Source organism: Dunckerocampus dactyliophorus, chromosome 13 (assembly GCF_027744805.1).
Source record: "Dunckerocampus dactyliophorus isolate RoL2022-P2 chromosome 13, RoL_Ddac_1.1, whole genome shotgun sequence".
Lineage (NCBI taxonomy): Eukaryota > Metazoa > Chordata > Actinopteri > Syngnathiformes > Syngnathidae > Dunckerocampus > Dunckerocampus dactyliophorus.
In genome coordinates, this window is record NC_072831.1 from 21,604,709 (window position 1) to 21,624,838 (window position 20,130).

At 42.8% G+C, this 20,130-nt stretch overlaps 1 protein-coding gene across 4 annotated transcripts in view; it reads right to left on the bottom strand.

The window, feature by feature from the left end:
- Positions 1–14,771, bottom strand: part of ltk (leukocyte receptor tyrosine kinase) — a 118,558-nt gene extending 103,787 nt beyond the window's left edge. The window contains exons 1-4 of one of the 4 annotated variants that reach the window (XM_054795931.1): positions 14,662–14,761; positions 13,450–13,563; positions 13,165–13,380; positions 9,944–10,028 (exon numbers count right to left, since the gene is read on the bottom strand). In XM_054795931.1, coding sequence (XP_054651906.1) covers positions 9,944–10,018 — 75 coding nt within the window. In that variant the 5' untranslated portion in view covers positions 10,019–10,028; positions 13,165–13,380; positions 13,450–13,563; positions 14,662–14,761. Of the gene's footprint in view, positions 1–9,943; positions 10,029–13,164; positions 13,381–13,449; positions 13,575–14,661 lie in introns of those variants that run through there. The other 3 variants (XM_054795932.1, XM_054795933.1, XM_054795934.1) reach the window with 3 other exon arrangements.
- Between the last annotated feature and the right edge of the window lie 5,359 nt (positions 14,772–20,130).

A 20,130-nucleotide genomic window follows, 5' to 3' on the forward strand; every position in this document is an offset into this window, starting at 1 on the left:
GTCATCCGGGAGGGACTCAGAGTAGAGCCGCTGCTCCTTCACGTCGAAAAGGAGCCAGTTGAGGTGGCTCGGACATCTAGTCCGGACACCTCCATAATGAGGTGTTCTGGGCGTGCCCAGCCGGGAGAAGGCCCCGGGGCAGACCTAGGACACGCTGGAGAGATTATGTCTCACAGCTGGCCTGGGAACGCCATGGTGTCCTCCTGGTGGAACTGGAAGAGGTAGCCGGGGACCGGGAAGTCTGAACTTCCTTACTGAGACTGCTGCCCCCGCAACCCGGATAAGAGGAGGAAAATGGACGGTTGGATGGATATTTTTTTATGACAACCTTATTTTGTTTACACAATTAGACCGTATGTGGCAAACAGCACTCTTATTTTTAAGGTCGGTTTGGAAGTGCGTTGTGTGTGTTGAGAATGTCTGTTGAGAGTTGAGACGAGCTGGGAGCAAGAATAACAGTGTCTCTTGTCCTTATTTCACTCAGAACTCACATGACATCAACGGGCATCATAAAACGCTTGTTTGCATTAACAAGCGGTAAAACACAACACGGTGTAAAAACACTCAAAATGCCACCCATTCCCCCCCCCGCCCTACGGATTGTGAGGCCCTAAGCCCAGTGCTTGTTCTGCGTGTAGGAAGGGGCAGCTCCAACTGTGCCAAATCCCCCCTTCTTTTGTGTTGTGTCACACAACACAACACAGTGTGTTGTGCCCGACCTGGAAGATTTTCTTACCATAGTGAAAGGTAATCAACATTTTTCCCTCTTTGCCATCATCGGTACCCTTAGTGATGGTATCATAAACACAAAACGCACTTCTTAATTTGTTTGATGCTCATTGAGCAGAATTCAAATGATATTCTGATACATGACAGTGGTTCCAACACTTAGCCATAATATTTGGTCATATTCCTAACTGTAGCACTTTGACAATGTTCTTCTTTCAAGGTTCCACTGCACTATCCTTGTTCCAATTGGACCGGACTCGATTGTGCAGGCGTACCTCATGTTGTCATGTTATTCCATCACTTTTAGTCCTACTACTACATACAGTATTATCTGTGATTAACCAGACTTCATCAGTAACTTTAAGGTCAAAAGGAGACTCACTGCGCTTGACATCCAGCCGCTAACACGGTTGCCAACTAACGACAGGTCAAATTAGCTCACTGGCCTGTTCTGGCGTGTGTAATTTGCATCCATTAAAACATCAATGGGAGACCGTTCATCACTTCATTAAGGCTCCTTCGACCGCATCGGCTTAGCAAAAACAACACAACATGCCTGTCTCCCCCAGTGGCACAAACTCGGATTTGGAGAAAAACAAATGTACTTGACATTTATTTCTTAAACACCACCATCATGTCACCCAACTGTTAAAAAAAAAATAACACGGCATATCAGAGTCATATGGTTACTGCCAATTTGTCAATGTTACTGTCATGGAGAGAATGTGAGCTTGTCAGCACACTGTGCGGTTTGCCCTTTGAAAAAGATGAAACTAACGCAGGATTACAATTCAGTGAGCACAATAAATGTTTCCACACCATGTTTATTTGAAGCTGAGGCCATGTCAAATAAGCAACCACCTCCATATCATGGCAAAAACACACTTGTTTACAATTAGTGGCATTTAGTGGCACTTCAATGACTGGAAAATTGACACACTTTCATGGAAACACATGCACTTTTTCAAAATCTAAGTCTTGTCTAAGTCTAAGAATTGTAACGTATTGTTATTATTAATGTTAAGTCCACTCTTTTTAAATGCATAGTGCATAGGACTATTTCTTCAGGCAATGAGGCTTAGGCGATTAAAAAAAAACATGGCGGAATGAAAGCAGAGCAAAAGGGTGACCTATGTTTGTCCTTGACCGCACCTAACTCTCAGAAATTGGCTTTAGAGTAGAGCGGAAGCAGAAAAATCCGATTGAAGTGATTAAAAGCCCTGCCAGTGTTGCTACCGCCGGAGTGGACGAAAACATTGGGTTTTATCGAAATGTTGCCAAGTGTTTGTGACTTTGAAATCTAAGATAATTCACCTGATTGAATGGTCTGCTCTACTTTGCTGAAAACCTAAACTGGATTTTGTTTATACCGACAATGAGGCCAGCAAACCATGGTGATAAGAGCCTCCCAAAACAATACAAAAACACAAAAATCAGCCTTAAAAGACAAATAACGCCTTCTTTGGAATCAGTGCTGCCTCACATTACTGCAACAGATGTGATGATTCATTTTGATGCTCGCACACCGTGAAGAAATGAGCTCGTATTTCCAATTCTTCAGTTACTGGGAAATGATTAAAAAAAAAATAATCATTTAATTGCTGGACATTTTCTGGTTTTCATCCTCGGCTGTATCACGACTTTGCTGTCTTTGTTAATTTATCAGTTTTCTAATCATTCTGCACTGCCTAAATGTGAAAGTAATATTTCTTTCTTTTTTTCTTTTTTTTTACATTTCTGATGATTGTTTCTCAACTAATGTCTTGCATATTTCTTTTTTTTGGTTACGTCCAACATGTTTTGCAACAAATTTGCCTCGGTTCTGTTAAGAAACAGCTAGAAGCCGGAAGTTGGACCCCAAAGGAGAGACGACAAGAAATGTCTTTAACAATGTTTATTAACAAAAAGCGCACACTCAAAAGGAGTGGAAAAAATAATAGTCAAAAAGCAAAAACAAAGCACAACGCAAAAACAGGACAAATAAACAGGAAGAATAAATAAACTAATGATGACCCCAAAAAGAAGCAGAAACTAGCAAAAGTACTCAACAAGGTCCAGAGATACGGAAAGGCCAATAAGCAAGTAACGCATGAAATAGCAAAACACAAAAGGAAGGTTATGCTAGAAACAGGCTTAGGAGGTGCGACAGTCTGGTGAGACTGAAAGCATGATGAGGATTGTTGCCAGGTGTGCACAGGTGGCTCCGCTTCGGAAGACCCAGCAGTGCATTGCAAGAGAGAGCAGACATGCAGCAACAGAGCAGCTCCAGCAGAACATAACAGGTTCATGTACGTTTCCAATATGACACGCGTCCTGTCGTGCTACACTGTATGAGTCCAACTGCGTATTTTTAAATCACAAAACGTCGCTGTTAGCAGCCTCTTACTGTAAGCATGTAAACCGGAACCGGGAGTCATTGTCCCGCAGCTGGGTTGCCCGTCTATGACGCCATCATGACACATTATTACATCGACTGCGTAGTTCTTTGCTAAGTAACACAGTTACACCACAAGTCTCTGCTTTTCTTGTGAGCACGGGTGCAAAATAATCCACAATGGAGCCAAATAAAGTTGCAAGTGCCAGCATTTTCGTAAAGAAGCTGAGAAACACGAGTGAATTCAAGAAATAACTCATGGCAAAAATAATGGTGTCGGTGTGGATCTCTGCTCACCACTGCTTCATAGCAGTCTTTGTCAACAATCAAGTCTTCCATCAATGTAGAAGTGACGTTCAATGTTTATTTATCCCTTTCACACGTCATTTCTAGTGTTTTTCCACTCTTTAGATGGGAATGTTAACAAAAACCTATGACGATCACTAGAAAAGTTGACATTTTTACTATACAAAAAGTTGTTGTTGCTGTTGTGTTTTGGTTAAAAACAGTCCTAATCAAAATTTGACCTTTGCCTTAGAGTACGGTAGATCCCTGCCTTTCACAGGAATTCAGCTCCACGCTTACCAGCAAAAATCCACAAGTAATTGATACTAGGAATGTCCCATGTCAGCGTGTCTTTCAATGCGTTTCATATATCTGTATTTTAGTTCATTTAGTCATTTTCATGCTTAAAAATGCTTTTTTTGACTAATAATAGGCCGTAGTCAACCACAAAACAGCAATGATTTATAAATTAATATATTTTGAAAAACTGTGATAGAGGGTAGCGCGAAATTTGAAACATAATGTGTTATATAACGCTTTTCCACCTCCAAGGTGGACTAAAAGCGCCCTGACACTGTTAGCACATCTACCTACTGAAGACCTACAGCATCAGGAGCAACTGGGGGCTCAGTATCTTGCCCAAGCATACTTTGACATGATCACAGGAGGACGGAGGATCGAACCCACAACCTTCAGGTTGGGAGAAGACCACTCTACCACCTGAGACATGCCGCCCCTACATTTGTTTTTTTAACCGAAAATTTGCGGGGCCGTGAATGCCGAATCACAAACGTACAGGGATTCATTCTTTTTTTTTTTTTTTTTTTTTTTTTTTTTTCCCCCTGTCCTGTCCAGCCTTTAAAGCAGATAGAATTGTATACCTAAATGCCGTCAAGTGCTCAACAGATTTACTCTGCCAGAGAGAAGTGTGATATACACTTCCCCTGTCATACAAAATTTATTCGACCTTGATGCTTGTTATAAAGCAAATTTGGAGCGCCCGGACCGGAGCAGGAGGGGACAGAGAAGAAGAGAAAAGGAAACGGGGGGGGGGGGGGGGGGGGGGGGAGACAAAAACAAAAAAAAGAGAGACAAGAGACAAGGACAACAGCAGCAACAACAACAATTGTGACAGAACAACAGAAACATACCGAACGACATCAGCAAATAAATGTCCGTGACAACTATAAAGACGAACAAGGATAAAGGACAAATCAATATCAACAACCACAATGACAAAGCTGTCAATGACAATCAGACATAATAGCAGTCATGAAATGATGACCTATGACAGTGATCACAATGACAATACTGCATTGAAACAGTCGCACACAATAGCAGTCATGAAATGATGAATTATGATAGTGATCACCATGATAATACCGCATTGAAACAGTCACACATAACTGTAGTAATGAAATGATTATCCATGATAGTGAATAGAATCAAAGTTACTGTAATGCACATCATTGTAAAAAAAAAAAAAAAATACATATACACACATATATACATACATACACATACATAAATACATATATATATATATATATATATATATATATATACACATATATACCGCACATACACACATATATATATATAGTCATACTGCTGAAATCACCGTCGCTGTAATAAAACCAACAACATAATAACACCCTGGATAACTCAGTGAGTAATGTGGGGAAGTACGTATGTACTGTGAGTGTGCATATGTACAGGTATCTCTGTATGTAAGGAAGACTTCATATATATATAAAGGTGCAGGAATGTGTGGGCGTGTGATTGTCACTGAGAGTGCATGAAAGGAAAGGGGCCGCCTTCCACCTCCCAGAGAGCCCCGCCCCAAATAGCAAGGCCGGGCCCCGGCCGCCAGAAGGCCACCAGGCCCATAGGGGCAGGCAGCACAAAGAACAGTGCCCCAAGAGCCAGCCCAGAGAGCCCCCCCCCCCCCGGGAAGACCAGTAAGGGGCCGAAGAGAGGTAATCCCAGCCAAGGACAGGGCGCCAGCGGGCCGGAGGACTGCCAACCCCCGAGACCAGCGAGAGATCACACCCCACAAAGGCAGACGGGTACCGGGGGCCACAAACCGGCAGGCCCAGAGACGCCTCCACAGCCGGAAAGAAGCCCGCCCGCGCCGGAAGCGCCAATTCTCCCCCACCGCCACCCCCACCCCCAGGGAGCGGAGCCCGGCCCGCCCCGGGCCAACCCCCGCCCGACCCCCGACACAGGGCCGCCCCGCCAAGGGATGCAGGAGGCACACCCTCCACCCACCCGGCGGAGGCACGGGCGGCAGAGATGTATCGCCCAGCACCTGACCCCACGGAGCAAACCCCTGTATGCCCCCCCCCAAATAAATAACTAAAATAAATAAATAAATAAAAATACACACACGCACGCACATACACACTCCTACGCACCCACACACACGCACATAAACGCTCCTACGCACAAACACACCCCTATGCGCACGCTCATACACACTCTTACTTACTCAAGCGCGCACACACACACACACACACACACACACACACACACACACACACACAGTGGTCGACTGCCCGACACCCGGAAGCCCCACCCTATCCCCCGTTGGTAACCCAAGGAGCAGCGGAGCCGGGGACCCCGGGGTCCCAGACATACGATTCAGAACCCAGGGGCGGAGAGCGCAGACTGCCGGGGAGCAGGAAGACACCCGGCCACACCCCCCCAGCGGTAGGACGCCGCCAGCGAGGCAGACAGGGGAGTCAGCGAGGAGGAGAGCGGGAAACCGAGCAGGCAGGCGGGAAAACGGGCGAGCAGCCAGGCGAACCACCACACAGCGCCAACCGAGACCCGCGGGCCAGCAAACCCCGAAGAGAGAGCGGGAGCACCACACCCCAAGCCGCAGGGAGGCCAAGCACCAGCGCCGAGAAGGCGAGACCAGCAGCCGACCAGCCGACGGCCCCCACATACCACCAGAAGCCAGACCAGCCACATGCCACCAGAGCCGACAGCGCACCACCCGCGCACCGGAGCCCCACCCCCGACAAGCCCACAGACAGACCGGGGGAGGCGAGGACACAGACAGCGGCCCGGCAGCGCACAAAGCGCAACGGCGACAGACGCCCAAGCGCCCGGCAGAGCACGACCCCCCCCAGCGAGCCCGGCCCCAGGGCACCCGCCCCCCCACCCCCACCCCGCCACCCAGGCCCACAGTACCCGCAAGCATGACCAAGCCCCAACCCACCAGCTGGCCCGGCGCCCCAGCAGCCGCCACAGCGCAGCAACCACCGGCCGCCGCGACAGCACACGGGCCACCCGAAGCACCAGCACCGCCCCCCGGAGACCGCCGAACCCGCCCCAAGAGCGCAGAGGCGCCCGCGGCACGTGTCAGTCCAGGGGGGGCACCGCAAGCCGCCCCCCCCGGCGCAAGCCCCGGCATCAACAGGCCCCAGAGGGCCACCCCAGGGAAGGGCAGGCGAACCAGACAAGGGCACCCCACAGGCCAGGCCGCCCCGGGCGAGCCACCGCGACGGCCAGGCCCCCGGCCACACCGCCGACCCTGGCGGGCAGACGCCGAGGTGCACGAGGCACCCCAATCCAGCCCGCCCCACCCGTGTATGTGATAAGGTGTGATAGTGTCTATGATGCAATTAAAAAAATAAATAAATAAATAAAATAACAGGGATTCATTCTACTTCTGTTGAGAGTGTGACTCATTTTTATACCAGGAAATATTGTAATACTGTAACAAAAGCAATTAGTGTTGGTTTATCTTTCCACGTGCTAGCGGGACACTTCAGACACAGACAGAACCATTTGTTTTCCCCATTAGTCGCTTATCTTGTTTGAGGGAGTGTTGAAATTCACAGGCTCGTTATTGTTTTTTCTCCCCCATGTGCATTTAACAAGACAAAATTCCCCCTTTTTCTCACGCTGCGCTCCACATTAGCACAATTTTTACGTCTGATGAGTATAGTCAGCCTTTTGATGGGATCATGATGGAATTACTGGAACATATACAGTGCGTGTAGCATGAGGCTGCCATGCCTCACTTTATCAAAGGGAAGAGCGGGTAACGGAGGGGCGGAAAGAAATGCAACAGATATGATTGGTTACGCCGTCTATCGGGGTGTGACAGTCTGTGTGCGAGGTACTGAATTACTGCAACATTCACATGTACATTTCATTGTTTGATATGTCAGGAGGATGATGGATGAATGTGGCCACGCTGCACGTCATCTATGATACATCTGAGTCTGGAATCTGGAGACGGCTTTGTAGAAAAGATTTATCATATAGTTTCAGGTCAAATCCAGTACAGGAAAATGTAGAGTGTGCATCTTCTCCTTAGTCAATCAAAAATCAATAAGCAGAAAAGAGCCAATCAAAATTTATCATAAAAACAAAGCATTAAAAAGTATTGCTTTTATGTTTTATGTGTTGCTTGGTTAGTTAGCAGGATCACGTAAAAATAACTGAACTGATGAAAGCTAAAAAGAGTGGTGGCAAATGGGCAAGGGAGGGACTCATTCAATCTTGGTGCAAATGTGGATTAATCGGTCTCCATGGCAAAAATCAACTATCTTATCTCAAAAACAATGTTAATACTGTCCCAGAGTGAGACAGGGAAAAAGATGAATGATTCCATAAAGTCGTCTTTTGACCAAAGACATTTGGTTGACAATCTCACTGCAGCTACATGGGGCGACTGCAGTATTCTCCTCATCCTAAAGGGGTGGGGTCTGCGTGAGCTGAAAGGTGCTTGTCACTGTCGTCCTTCCATAGAGAGGAAAATCCAGTGTTTTGTTTTTTGGTTTTTTTTATGTATAGGGTCACGGGGGTATGCTGGAGCCTATCCCAGCTGACTTCGGGCGAGAGGCGGGATACACCCTGGACTGGTCGCCAGCCAATCGCAGGGCGCATATAGACAAACAATCATTCACGCTCACATTCATACCAATGGACAATCTAGAGTCGCCAATTAACCTAACATGCATGATTTTGGAATGTGGGAGGAAACCGGAGTACCCGGAGAAAACCCACGCACGCACGGGGAGAACATGCAAACTCCACACAGAGATACTCTGTATGTATACAGTATGTTCTATTTCAGTGAGTTCTCGACATTGATGCAGCCGCACAGCATCATGAGTACATTTTCATGGTTGAAGCGGTTTCAACTTGGCCAAACTTGGCATAGGGGGTGTAATATTATAGGCCAGAGATAACTTGTTACTTGTTATCACGGGCAGTGTGGGGGAAATATGACCTTGTGTGCTGCCTTAAGTCTGAGAGGAGTTCTCCATCATCATGCAACCTTAGACCCCTACAACACACCCCGCATGATATTACTACCATCGTGTAGTTGCAACGGACAGACCTGAACACACCTTTTTTTGTTGTCATCTGCGTCAATGTTAGTTTCCATCGGGCTGCTCAGGTCCAGAACTGGTTCACAACCCATGAAAACTACACAGTGCTGTACTTGTCCCCTTTCTCCCCAATTGTCAACCTGAGGAAGAATCCTTCTCAGCATGGCGCTGGAGAGTCTGTGACCGTCAAACACGTGCCTCTTCTCCAAACAATGGAGGAGGCATGCGGGGGATGTTGTGGGGTCAATTCAGGGCTGGATTAGGCACACGGGGCAATATTTCCCTCGCTGTTTAGCCCGAAAGGCCACCATCAGCAATGTGGATGAGGTCCTTCGGCCAGGTCCAGACAGAAGGTGGGATCCATCATACTGTAATCTTCCCATGCTAAATACTACTGTCAACACTTGTTTTGATTTGTGTTTTGAATTTTAACTGTACTCTGTTTAAATTGTGTTTAAAAAAACACACTTAAAAAATGTAAATAACTACATTGAGTTTTATGTATCCATAAATTCAAAAAATAATATACCGTTAGAAATCCCCCAGTTGTTGCATGTTTATGTTGTTTGTTGCGAGCGGCGACCAGTCCCACTTTGTTCAACGGCCCTTGACCGCGTCACAGTCGTGTGCATTTGCCAACTTTCTCCCACGCTGCACAGATATACGACTACACTGTAGTTTTTCTGTTATTCTATCACCTCATTTGGTCCCAAATGCGAATAATATGTGGGAATGCATAAAAGTAAGGTTATTAGAGTGCTAATGTGCATATTTGTTCGGTGCGCAACCTCAAGTTGATTCATGCTAGCACATTGCCTGCGGCCACGCACATCAAACGACGACGTCATTATTTTCTCTCTGAAAAACAAACTCCAGGCTTGTACGGCTGGATGGTGGGTCTGTATTCATTTTGTGCTTTTCATTTGATGTTGTTCCTGCCTTAGTTTTACACCATGCATAATAAATAAGATCAATTACATCATACTCATTTCAATCAGTGTGGCCTGCATTACTCATGAAGTCATGCAGTGTACAACTAACAGACAGACGGACAGACACTAAAATGACAAGTCAGGTTTTTTTCCACCTCTTCACCTCCATGAACCAGGAACAGACAGCTAAAAGCACAGTGCTCCACGAACTTTGCCTTTATGTTTGATACAGTATATGTATCAGATGGCATTAGATTGTGTATGTGTACCTCATGTTGTGGCCGGGAAGTGGACTCCAACAGTGAAAAATCCAGCAGGTCCCAATTAGAAGCCAGCAGTGTCATGGACGTCAGCCTGCACGGAATTCAACACACAAACACACGTTTTTGGAAACGATGTCGCTTGAGTTGTCGGCTTTTTGTGAGAAGGTTTAAAGGGGATCTAAAAAAAGCCTGTGGGAACAGCAACCATGGGGAATGCAGTCATACCTCGCCACGTCGCAGTTTGAATTTTGCAAAAATATAGGATTTAATAAACTATGCTGTTTCGTGGTTGAACACGACCTATTAGGAAAACAAAGTATGCACGCAAAGCAAACATGCAAAGCAAACATGTATTTTTTACCTAAAGGAAGCCTTTTCAAGCATAAAAATGGCTAAAGGAACAAAAATACAAATATAAAACATTAAGAAGCCGCATTCAAATTGTGATATGCAGTATTTTATATCGGGATGTCTCGATCCACATTTGTTTAATAGTCTTGCCGATCCATTTCTTTTTTTTAATAATAAGCTTTTGTTCCAAACATGAATTTGTGGAACTGAATATGTTTATGAAAATACCTCTTCAAAGCATTAAAAATAATGCAACCAAAGTATTGCTGAAGTTACTTTTTTATTACACACCATGACCAACAATATTGTTTGTGAGTCAGGTCCCTAAACTACAATAAGAATAAATAAACAAAAAAATAAATATGGGACAGATCACGTAACATTTGTAGTGCAATAATACACAATGAATAATAATAATACACCATAATCGTAATACATAAAAATTTAATAGGACAACGCCTAATCAAATTATTATTATTGCACATTTCACTTTGCTTGGCAGATTATTTTTACTTGTCTTGGCTCCACGATCTTTATGGACGCCTGCTGGCGCCCACGTCTGAAGTTTGACTCAAGGTTAATTACAAATTTGTATTTATTTGTTAGAGGCAAGATGAGTGACTTGCTGATTATTTTCATTCCCTGTCTAATGACGTCTCTCGGCAGATGTTGAACTGAGAAACATTTTGGATATTTACCCAAACATATTTTTAGAGGAATAAGTGTGGGTTGTTTGCCACTGAAACAAAACCATTATTTTGTTGTTACATACCAACAATGACATTTTGAGAATATCATGAGTAACATTTGTAGAACAAAAACTGGTTTATACTGAGGCAAGTGTGCAACTGACCTTTTATGCATATTTAGTTTTTTCTGATACTGAATGCAATGCAAGATTTTAAGTGGTTAATAAATCAAAAAGAGGAGAATAGAACTTGGGCATAGCATGATACAAAATAAACTGCTAATGTCTAAGATTGAATGTGCTTTTAATTACAGCACAGTTTAGATTTAGGTGATCTTCAACGTACAGCGCTCGTGTGTGTTTTGACACAAATTGCCGTACGATGGGATACGACAGAGCTGGAAATTTCACAAATGACTTGTCACCACTCATCTGTTAAAATGAACACAGCGGAGACAGGGGAGAGGAAATGAGAAATGACTGGCCAGCACTTGCACTGATACAGGGACAATGCCCTATTAGGTCTGTTGTTTCTACATGGGTAGACATCAAGCCACAGCTACCCTTGCCTGCATTTCTTCTGCTTACAGTACCAGACATCTATAGTACTTGACTTGGACACGACTGAGATCTTTGTTTGCCAAAGTGGGTACTTGTACACCCAGGGATACGCAGATTGTCATGGGGGTACGTGAATAAACATTAAAAACACTGCAGTGGCTACATTGGTACCTATCTGAAAGCTGGATGCTCAAAGTTAAACGAACGCTTGAACGCCTCATTGTGTGAACAATGTACGGCGCACAAGAAAGGAGACAGACACAAAGTTCATTGATGTTCATTGCTCTGTGTGTGTGATATGAACAAATAGGTACGTTTAATGATGATGTGCATGCAGAGTGTTTGATCTTAAAGATTTCATTAATATTGTGTGCTAAATGAGAGCTGGAATTCTTACATGGTGCTACCACTACCGTCATTTTCGGTGTATAAGCTGCTACTTTTTCCACTATAACTACAATCCACGATAACTAACTGGTTTTGAAAGGCTGTACTACTGTGTGATGAAGACAACACCTCAAGCTAAAGGGCTGATTTAACTCAAGACGATTTGTAACGAGTATCCGGCTCATCCCTCATGGGTAGGTAGGATTTGCTCCTGTGTGTCATGGGTCACTACTAGACTGCTAGCTGTTTACACACCACACGCCAATGTTAAAAGCACGTAAAGATCCATGCCAATAAAATATTGGACAAATGCCAATTGCCCTTCCGGCCATGAAACTACAATGAGGACAGCATTACACTGGATGGAGAGCATGAACGAATGAGGGTGCACTGATTAATTAGGGGGTTTGTGCATTCCTCCACCCATTAAATCCATCAATACTGAAGTGATCTAACTTTACCATTAGCCAACCTCAGTGGATGCACGACTTGTGTTGTGACCATGTTGTCTAAGTGCACATTAAAAATAAACTGTTCTCATGATTCGTATGAACTTATGAGTGAAATCCGTGCAGATGCCTGATCATCAGGGAGATTCCAGATGACGAGTTCAACAAGGACAAATATGCTGTGTTGCTTTCCAATGTGAAATCAGTGTCCACTGCTTATAAAGGCAGCATAATCAACAGTGACTTTGTAACATTACTAAGATTAGTACTGAAAATGCTCTAATTATAGCTGGCACAAAGAATGGGGCATTAATTGGAAATTATGAAACAAATTATATTAAAAAAAAAACTGTAATAAAGAGTGCATGAGAAAAGTAGGATTCCTTATTTATAAATGAAATATTATACATTATCCATAATATACATAGAAATAAAAGCCTGTTGTTCCGGTGATCAAGTCTGTCGTGTGTGTGTGTGTGCGTGTGTGTGTGTGAGAGAGAGTGTGTGTCTTACCGAATATTACAATACAGTAACATTACTGACACCTAGTGACCAGTGTAGAGTACAACATATAATTCACAGTGTATTTGAATGCATCTTATGAATGCCTTACATTTGTATTTCACTTCATTTAGCCATTTTTATGCTTGAAAATGCTTAATTTAGACAGACAATTTACACAGAAAGATGGTACACATGAAGGTTTTTTCAACTTTTGATTAAATAAATGCTTTTTTCCCCAAACAGTGCCGAACAGTGCGTGTAATTCGGTTGGTTAAACAGTAGCCTACCAGAAAAGTTATTCATCGCTGTCTTCATCCTCCTCCGATATACCGCTAAAGTCGTCTTCTTCAGCATCGGAATTGAACAGCCTCATAATTCCTTCGTCACACACTTTGTCAGTCTCTCGCTCTCTTCCGTTGTCGCTCTCAGTGTCACTTTCGTCTTAAGGCAAATTAGCCCTCTGGATGCAGCTGCAGTCCTCTCCAGCCTTTCGAAACCATTGTCTATCGAGACAGAAGGATGCCAGAGACAGAGAGATAAAGAAGGACACACTATAAACCTTGCAATCCTACCTCCACTTGATGTTCCCAGCGTCACTTGTTCACGTTAGCGCCAATGATGAGACGTGAGACACTTTTTTCATCGTAGTTCGACACATGCCGCGGTCCAAACAGTCCAAACAGAAACTGTGGAAATTCTACGCTTGATCAAACTTACTTAAGATTTGTCAGATCAAAACAAGATCGCTGCATAAAACTTCAAAACGTGATATTAGCGTCCACTTCTCTCATTCATTTCACTGCTTCCTGAAGCTGCACTCTAACCATCATGGGAACTGTAGTTATTTTTGCCATAAATTAGCTGCATCACTGTATCAGGCGCAGGATTCAAAGCGTGAGAAAAAATTAGCAGCTTATAAAGTCGTTGGTGGTTGCAGGCCTGACCACGATTCACTATAAACAAATTGAATTTTTTTTTGTAGTTATACCATAGAAAACTAGAGGCAGCCTCTACCACAGCAAGCTACCGAGCTAACTAGTTAGCCTCTCTAATTTACTTATCCTAAACTTAAGTGAAAGTGTTTCAAATGGAGTGGGGAAGAAGGACAAAGGAACCCAAAACGTACCACTTCCACACGGAATGGGAGGATAACTTCTTATCATTATGTCACGTTGGACATGCCATGGCTGACCACATGCAGTGTGAAGGTAATCTAATGATTACCATGTCTCATCAATGTAACATTACTGATGCCTAGTGGTCAGAATGCAAACCTGTTGTTCAATAGTTTTTGACTAATACTAGTCCATAACCATTAACCACCGGTCACGTATTAATTAATAATTTTTTGAAAAATGCGATATATTGTGGGATGCGCAATGTAGCGAGGGACAACTGTACACTGGAAATGACGGTACATACCACGCATTAATAAAATAATCCACAGCCCAAAGGAGCTAGCTGAGGCGCTATCGTTGAACGCTAGCATTTACACACTTGTGGAAGTATTCTGAAAAGGTTAAATAAAGATGACTCAGAAAGTGAAGTGCAACTTGTGTCAGCAGCTTTGTACATATCACGCGACAACCCCATTTAAAACGAGGGCTGTCAAAAATCGCGGGTTAATTAATATATTTCATTAATTACATAAACATTTTTAGCATAATTAACGCACATACATCATGGCAAGTCACGGCTCTCTATTATGACGGCAGAAAGCGGCACAGTGTAGCTCCACACGGAGTCACACAATGCCTGACGCTCTTTTATAACTTTATTCTTACCTGAACACATCAACAGCAGTGCAATTCCAACACCATCTTTGTCCTACTCCAAACAAACAAGTCTCTAGGCCAACAACTCTCTGGTGCAACAACACTTCCCTCATTGTCACGAGGCAGCGCACGAGATGCGTTCATGGAAACTCCGAACATCACAAAAACGTATTTATTATGTGTGTGTGTGGGTGGGTGGTCTCAATAAACAAGGATGCAATGAAAATCCATAAGTGGATATTCTTATCACTCCCTTGGTAACTCTTAATGCGGAAGTACAATTTGCTGCACTTAAGTGTGCTCGGAAATCCCCCAAAAAATAGCTCAAAACGGGTGAATTCAACTTAAATCCCTTGGTGTCTTTGAACGCAACTCCTCATTGCTCATAACACAGTTAAAGTCTGATTCAAATATTCTGCTTACTAAAGAAACCAGTGTTCGATAAATAGATTTTCAGATGTGTGCCATCCCTTAACTTGATCGACATTTTTACGCTGTTAATACATACAAATATATATAATCCTGCCCTGTCATTTATCTTTCTTTCCATAAAATACAGTAAAAATAAGCATATTTCAGACATGATAATGGTAATAGTTTAATTTATTTTGAGCATGCATACAAGTTACATAGGAATACCTCACATCGTAAAATTTACTGTTTCACATGTCCAAAAAGGAGTAGGAAGAAGCAAAGCTTATTTAATCCTACCCCCCATTTGTTTCACATCAATTGCAATACATTTGTTCACTTCCTGTATTCCAAATGTACTCTTTGCTAGTTTAAAATACACAGGAAAATGATAAGGTAATATGATAATATGATGAGGTAATATAAGGTAACATAGTGTGACAGGATTAATCATGATTCAAATTAAAAACCGTGATTAATCGGATTAAAATTTTTTAATCATTTGAAACCCCTTTTTAAAACAGGTAAGTCCGTTTCGCCAACTTCATTTTATATTACAACAATGAATTTTAATGCAAGAAATTAGGCTGCTAATAAAGAGTTTTGGCAAGTTGTTGTTTTTCAAGCCATGTTGTTTCTATTCTATGTGCACTTTTCCGATGTGTGCCGACAACAACTGTGTTTCGGTTTTGTTCGTCTTGCTTTCCGTGTCACTAAATAAATGAAGGTACTGTTGTTGCACACCTCCCATTTGTTTATCTGAGTGTTTTAGCCTTTTTCTTTGAGGTGGAAAAAGTCACAAATGAGATCCGTTTATTTGTTTTGGCATCGCCATTAGTTCTGCTGTTTAAAAAACACCAAAACATTCAACTATTAGTTGACTATGGACAAAATCTAACAAATCAGATTCAACTATGAACATCCTTAGTCGAAGACAGATCTAAATACATTCCGCCTGGGCGGATGGAATTGTGGAACAGTTTTTAATTTCCTGTTCACCACAACACATACATACAGTCATGGACAAAAACATTGGCATGTGAATGTATGGGGTCACACTGTGTGGTTTAATACCAGCGCCACCCTGTGGTGTATCTGTCAGAAAACTAATAGCCCAAGCAACACTGTCTGCTTGCCTGCTTTGACACTTTTTTTGGACAAAATATCGCTGTCACGCACCTTTAAACAACACTGATAACATTCCGCTAATATTGAGTCATTGATGCTGCAGACTTCCATAGCTTATATAGCATTTAACAACCCTCATGAGTTCATTTATGTGTTTAATATGTAATATGAACATGTACTCATTCAGGAGCCGAAAGTTACACAACCCCTGATAGAAGCCTGCATCCGTTCCGGTTTTTACCGTGTTTCTGCCTCCATCCAACAACTAATACACGCACCTACTAAAAACACACATCCACATGCCAGATATTGAAAGTGAAGCAATTCCCTGGTGGTTACAAGTTAGAAAAAGAATAGATTTCTCATCACTCACCAGGGCTTTTGAAATCATGATCATGCGAATCCAACTCTCAGCCTTTCATGACTTGACATGCGTCATTATACACATTTCAGCCTGACTCAAGAGCCGTGGCCCTCATTAGCTTTGGTGTTAAATACAGTGGTGCCTTGGTTAACATCATTAATCCGTTCCAGAGGGTCTGACTCAAACCAAAACGGACTGTAACCAAAGCAAAATTTCCCATAGAAAATAATGCAAATCCAATTCATCTGCTCCAGACGCCCAAAAATGTTAACACAAGACAATAATTATAGTTTTACATGCAGAAAATGATGCAAAAATAATTACAAATGACAAATAAACGGACATGAACATTTTCCATCAATTTTACCTGTTCTGTTGGGGGGGGTAACACATAATAAACACATTATTCTACTGTAACCACAATTTGCAAAAATAGAAAAAATATATCAAACTAAATATCAACATTCCAGACTCCATAAACATGTACTTTGCAGTTTAATATAGAAAATGGGGGGAAAAAGAACAAAAAAATTGCCGGCAGCGACGTCACGGAAGCGCACTGGCGAGATGGTGACGTGTGCTACGTTTGACTCGAATGCCTGTTATGGATGTAAGAAGAAGACAGGCGGAAACACCGAGTGTCACCCTCAATGTGCCGCCGGGTTGGTAGACAGTTACGCCGGAACCATGCATTGCAGCCAATGACGGAGCCACTCCCGTCACATTTTCACACGGAGAGGTCTTGCACCCTTGTCCCGGTACGGTCCATCGCCTTTCTCTTTTGTGCGATCTATGTGTTTGTAACATCACGTATCTCTCTACAACTCTGATATAAACTCCCTAAAGTGGTGCGCGATCTCATGCAATTATCGCAAGATTTCGTCTTGGCCGGGTGATCCAAGAGGGCAGTGTATTTTGGATGCTAAACGTAAAAGCCGCTAACCGGGGAGGGCGTTAACCGAGGTAGCGCTGTATTTAATCCACTCGTGACTACAACGGAAGAAGAGTAAGGCAAAAGCAAGGCCGAGAAAGACGGCAGAGAGGCAGTGTTGTTCTTTCGAGAGAAAGCTTCAGGTTACAAAGATTGTTTTGGTGAACATTTTCTGCCTGGTTAAGTTGAAGACCTTTCTAGAAATGCCACAGTATCACAGTTTGGAACATCCATTTAAAGCGCTAGCTCATGTGCTTAACAGCTGGAGCATTTTCCATTTTCAAACTCAGAAATGAGAGACTTTGTGAGCTGTATTGCACTTTAAATCTTAAATGCCTGAAGTTTTGAATTTTTCACATACCAACCACTCTGTATCCTATCTTTCCATTCCTACGTGCATGTCTAGGCTCTTGTTTTTTCTGTCTGCCATGGAGTAAAAGTCTAAAGGCATTCTTTGTTAGCGGGACATCGTGAGACCATAATGTCCTCTCTCTAATAAAATCAGTTTCAGTAAATTCCGACAGTGCCTTATGGCATTAGGAACTGCTGACACTGATTTAGTCCACTTAGGCTCTGTGCGTCTTCTTCGGAAGGTTGAAGATGAATAAAAAGCTTCAAAATTCATTTTATATTACAAACAGTGGATTTCAATGTGAGAAATTAGGCTGCTAACGGAGAGTTTTGTCAATTTGCTGTTTTTCAAGCCATGTTGTTTCTATTCTATGTGCACCTTTCTGACGTGTGCCGACAACAGCCGTGTTTCGGTTTTGTTCGTCTCGCTTTCAGTGTCGCTAAATGGATGAAGGTACTGTTGTTGCACTCTTACCATGTTTATTTGTTTATCTCAGTGTTTTAGCCTGTTTCTTTGAGGCGGAAGAAGTCACATATGAGATCTGTTCATTTGTCCGGATCGCCATTAGCTCTGCTCTTAAAAAAAAAAAAAAAAAAAAAAAAAAAAAAAAACTCGACTATGAAAATCCTTAGTCAAAGACAGCCCTAGGCACAATAATACAAATCCCTATCTAATAATTCATTGCGACCGTAACACATGGCAGGCTGAAACTCAATTCTTAACAACTTCCTGTCCACCAGTCACTCTGCACCCCTAAATGGGAACACATTAATTGCAACTCATAAGAGTACAAGTCTTATTTATGTCTTACATGGCTTATTTACTCTTAGTATGTCTACTATATTGGGTAATTTTAATGACTAAATGGCTCTAACCATATTAGAAGGTCGTCAACAGGTTTTCTAAACTCTAACTAGGAAAATATTAATTTTTTTTTTAAATAAGAAACTCTGCTTTGTGGAAATGCACTAATCACGGTCAGGTCTGGAACCGATTAACTGCAATAAACGAGGAATTCCTGTACCTCTATGAGGAGAGGCACTTACTTTTTTTTTTTTTCCCCCAAGTGAACGATTAAAAGACGCAGCGCCTATTAGAAGCGGGGCCAACTATTTGAGGAGACGTTGTTGTTTGCGACTCAAGTTCAACCCAAATATACAGTACTGTACACTACTCAATAAAAGTTAGGGATATTCAGCTTTCAGGTGAAATATGCACTAGGATTTTTACGCTTCATTTGAATGTTTCAGTACTTTTCGCACAACTTGCTGTTCTCTAACAAGGACTGGGGCATTTGTACTAGCCCCCCATCAATCTATGATCTACTGTATGCAGCGTTGCCAGGTCTCAAGTGAATTTAAGTTGATGGATCTTTAATGGCACTTATTTAAAGTGACAGTGTTTACCTTATAAGCACAAATGGGAACCACATCGGCATTTAAAATAGTGTCAGGATGGGTAGATTTATTCAGAGGACGGAACCTTCATCATGCGTGATTTGCAGCCGTCTCCACAGCAGTTGTTACTGCACAGGATACCCTTAAATCTTTGACCATATGGCGGCTGTCAAGCCAGGTCAGGAGATCAGAGGGATTGAGTTATTTTGAATCAATCTGTGGACCATTAGTTGAGCTACTTCAAACCACACTGGTTTTGTGTGTTTGTCACATTTCTTCTACTCTCAGAAACGAGGCCAGTGAGCATGGAGAACCTTCCATGGATGACCTACAGTAAACATTTTAATGACGAAATGGTTCACCTTCTGGTGCTCAGTAGCAAGTACGACACTCCCATTACAGAAACCATCGTATTACATTACACGATAGAAATAAAAGTTGAAATGATATGCTGTCATTGTTTAAACACTTTCGCTTGGAGAAAGTTTGGAGAAAAAGCAACACTGTCTTGTTATTGTGATCGTCAAACATCTCGTCTTCACGAGGATGCTGCTTGTGATGGGGTTTTAGAGCATTCGTGTCCCTGCGGGTGAAAATTTGCGTGCACACAACAGCACAGGGGCAGTTTGGGCAAAATGAGACATTCAATGTCTACTTCTGGCATAGGATTAATCCCACAATACGACTAATGTTTTTCATAAGGAGCGAAAAGCAGTAACTTTCAAGAATAAAACCAGATGTGGCAGGAGAACTAAAATATCAACTTTTACTTTTCTGAAACATTACACAAGTACAGGTCTAAAAATGTACTCCAGTACAAGTAAAAAACTGATTTCAAATGTACTTTAAGGCAGGGTCCCCCCAACCACCGGTCCGTGGGCGGGGCCGAAGTGGG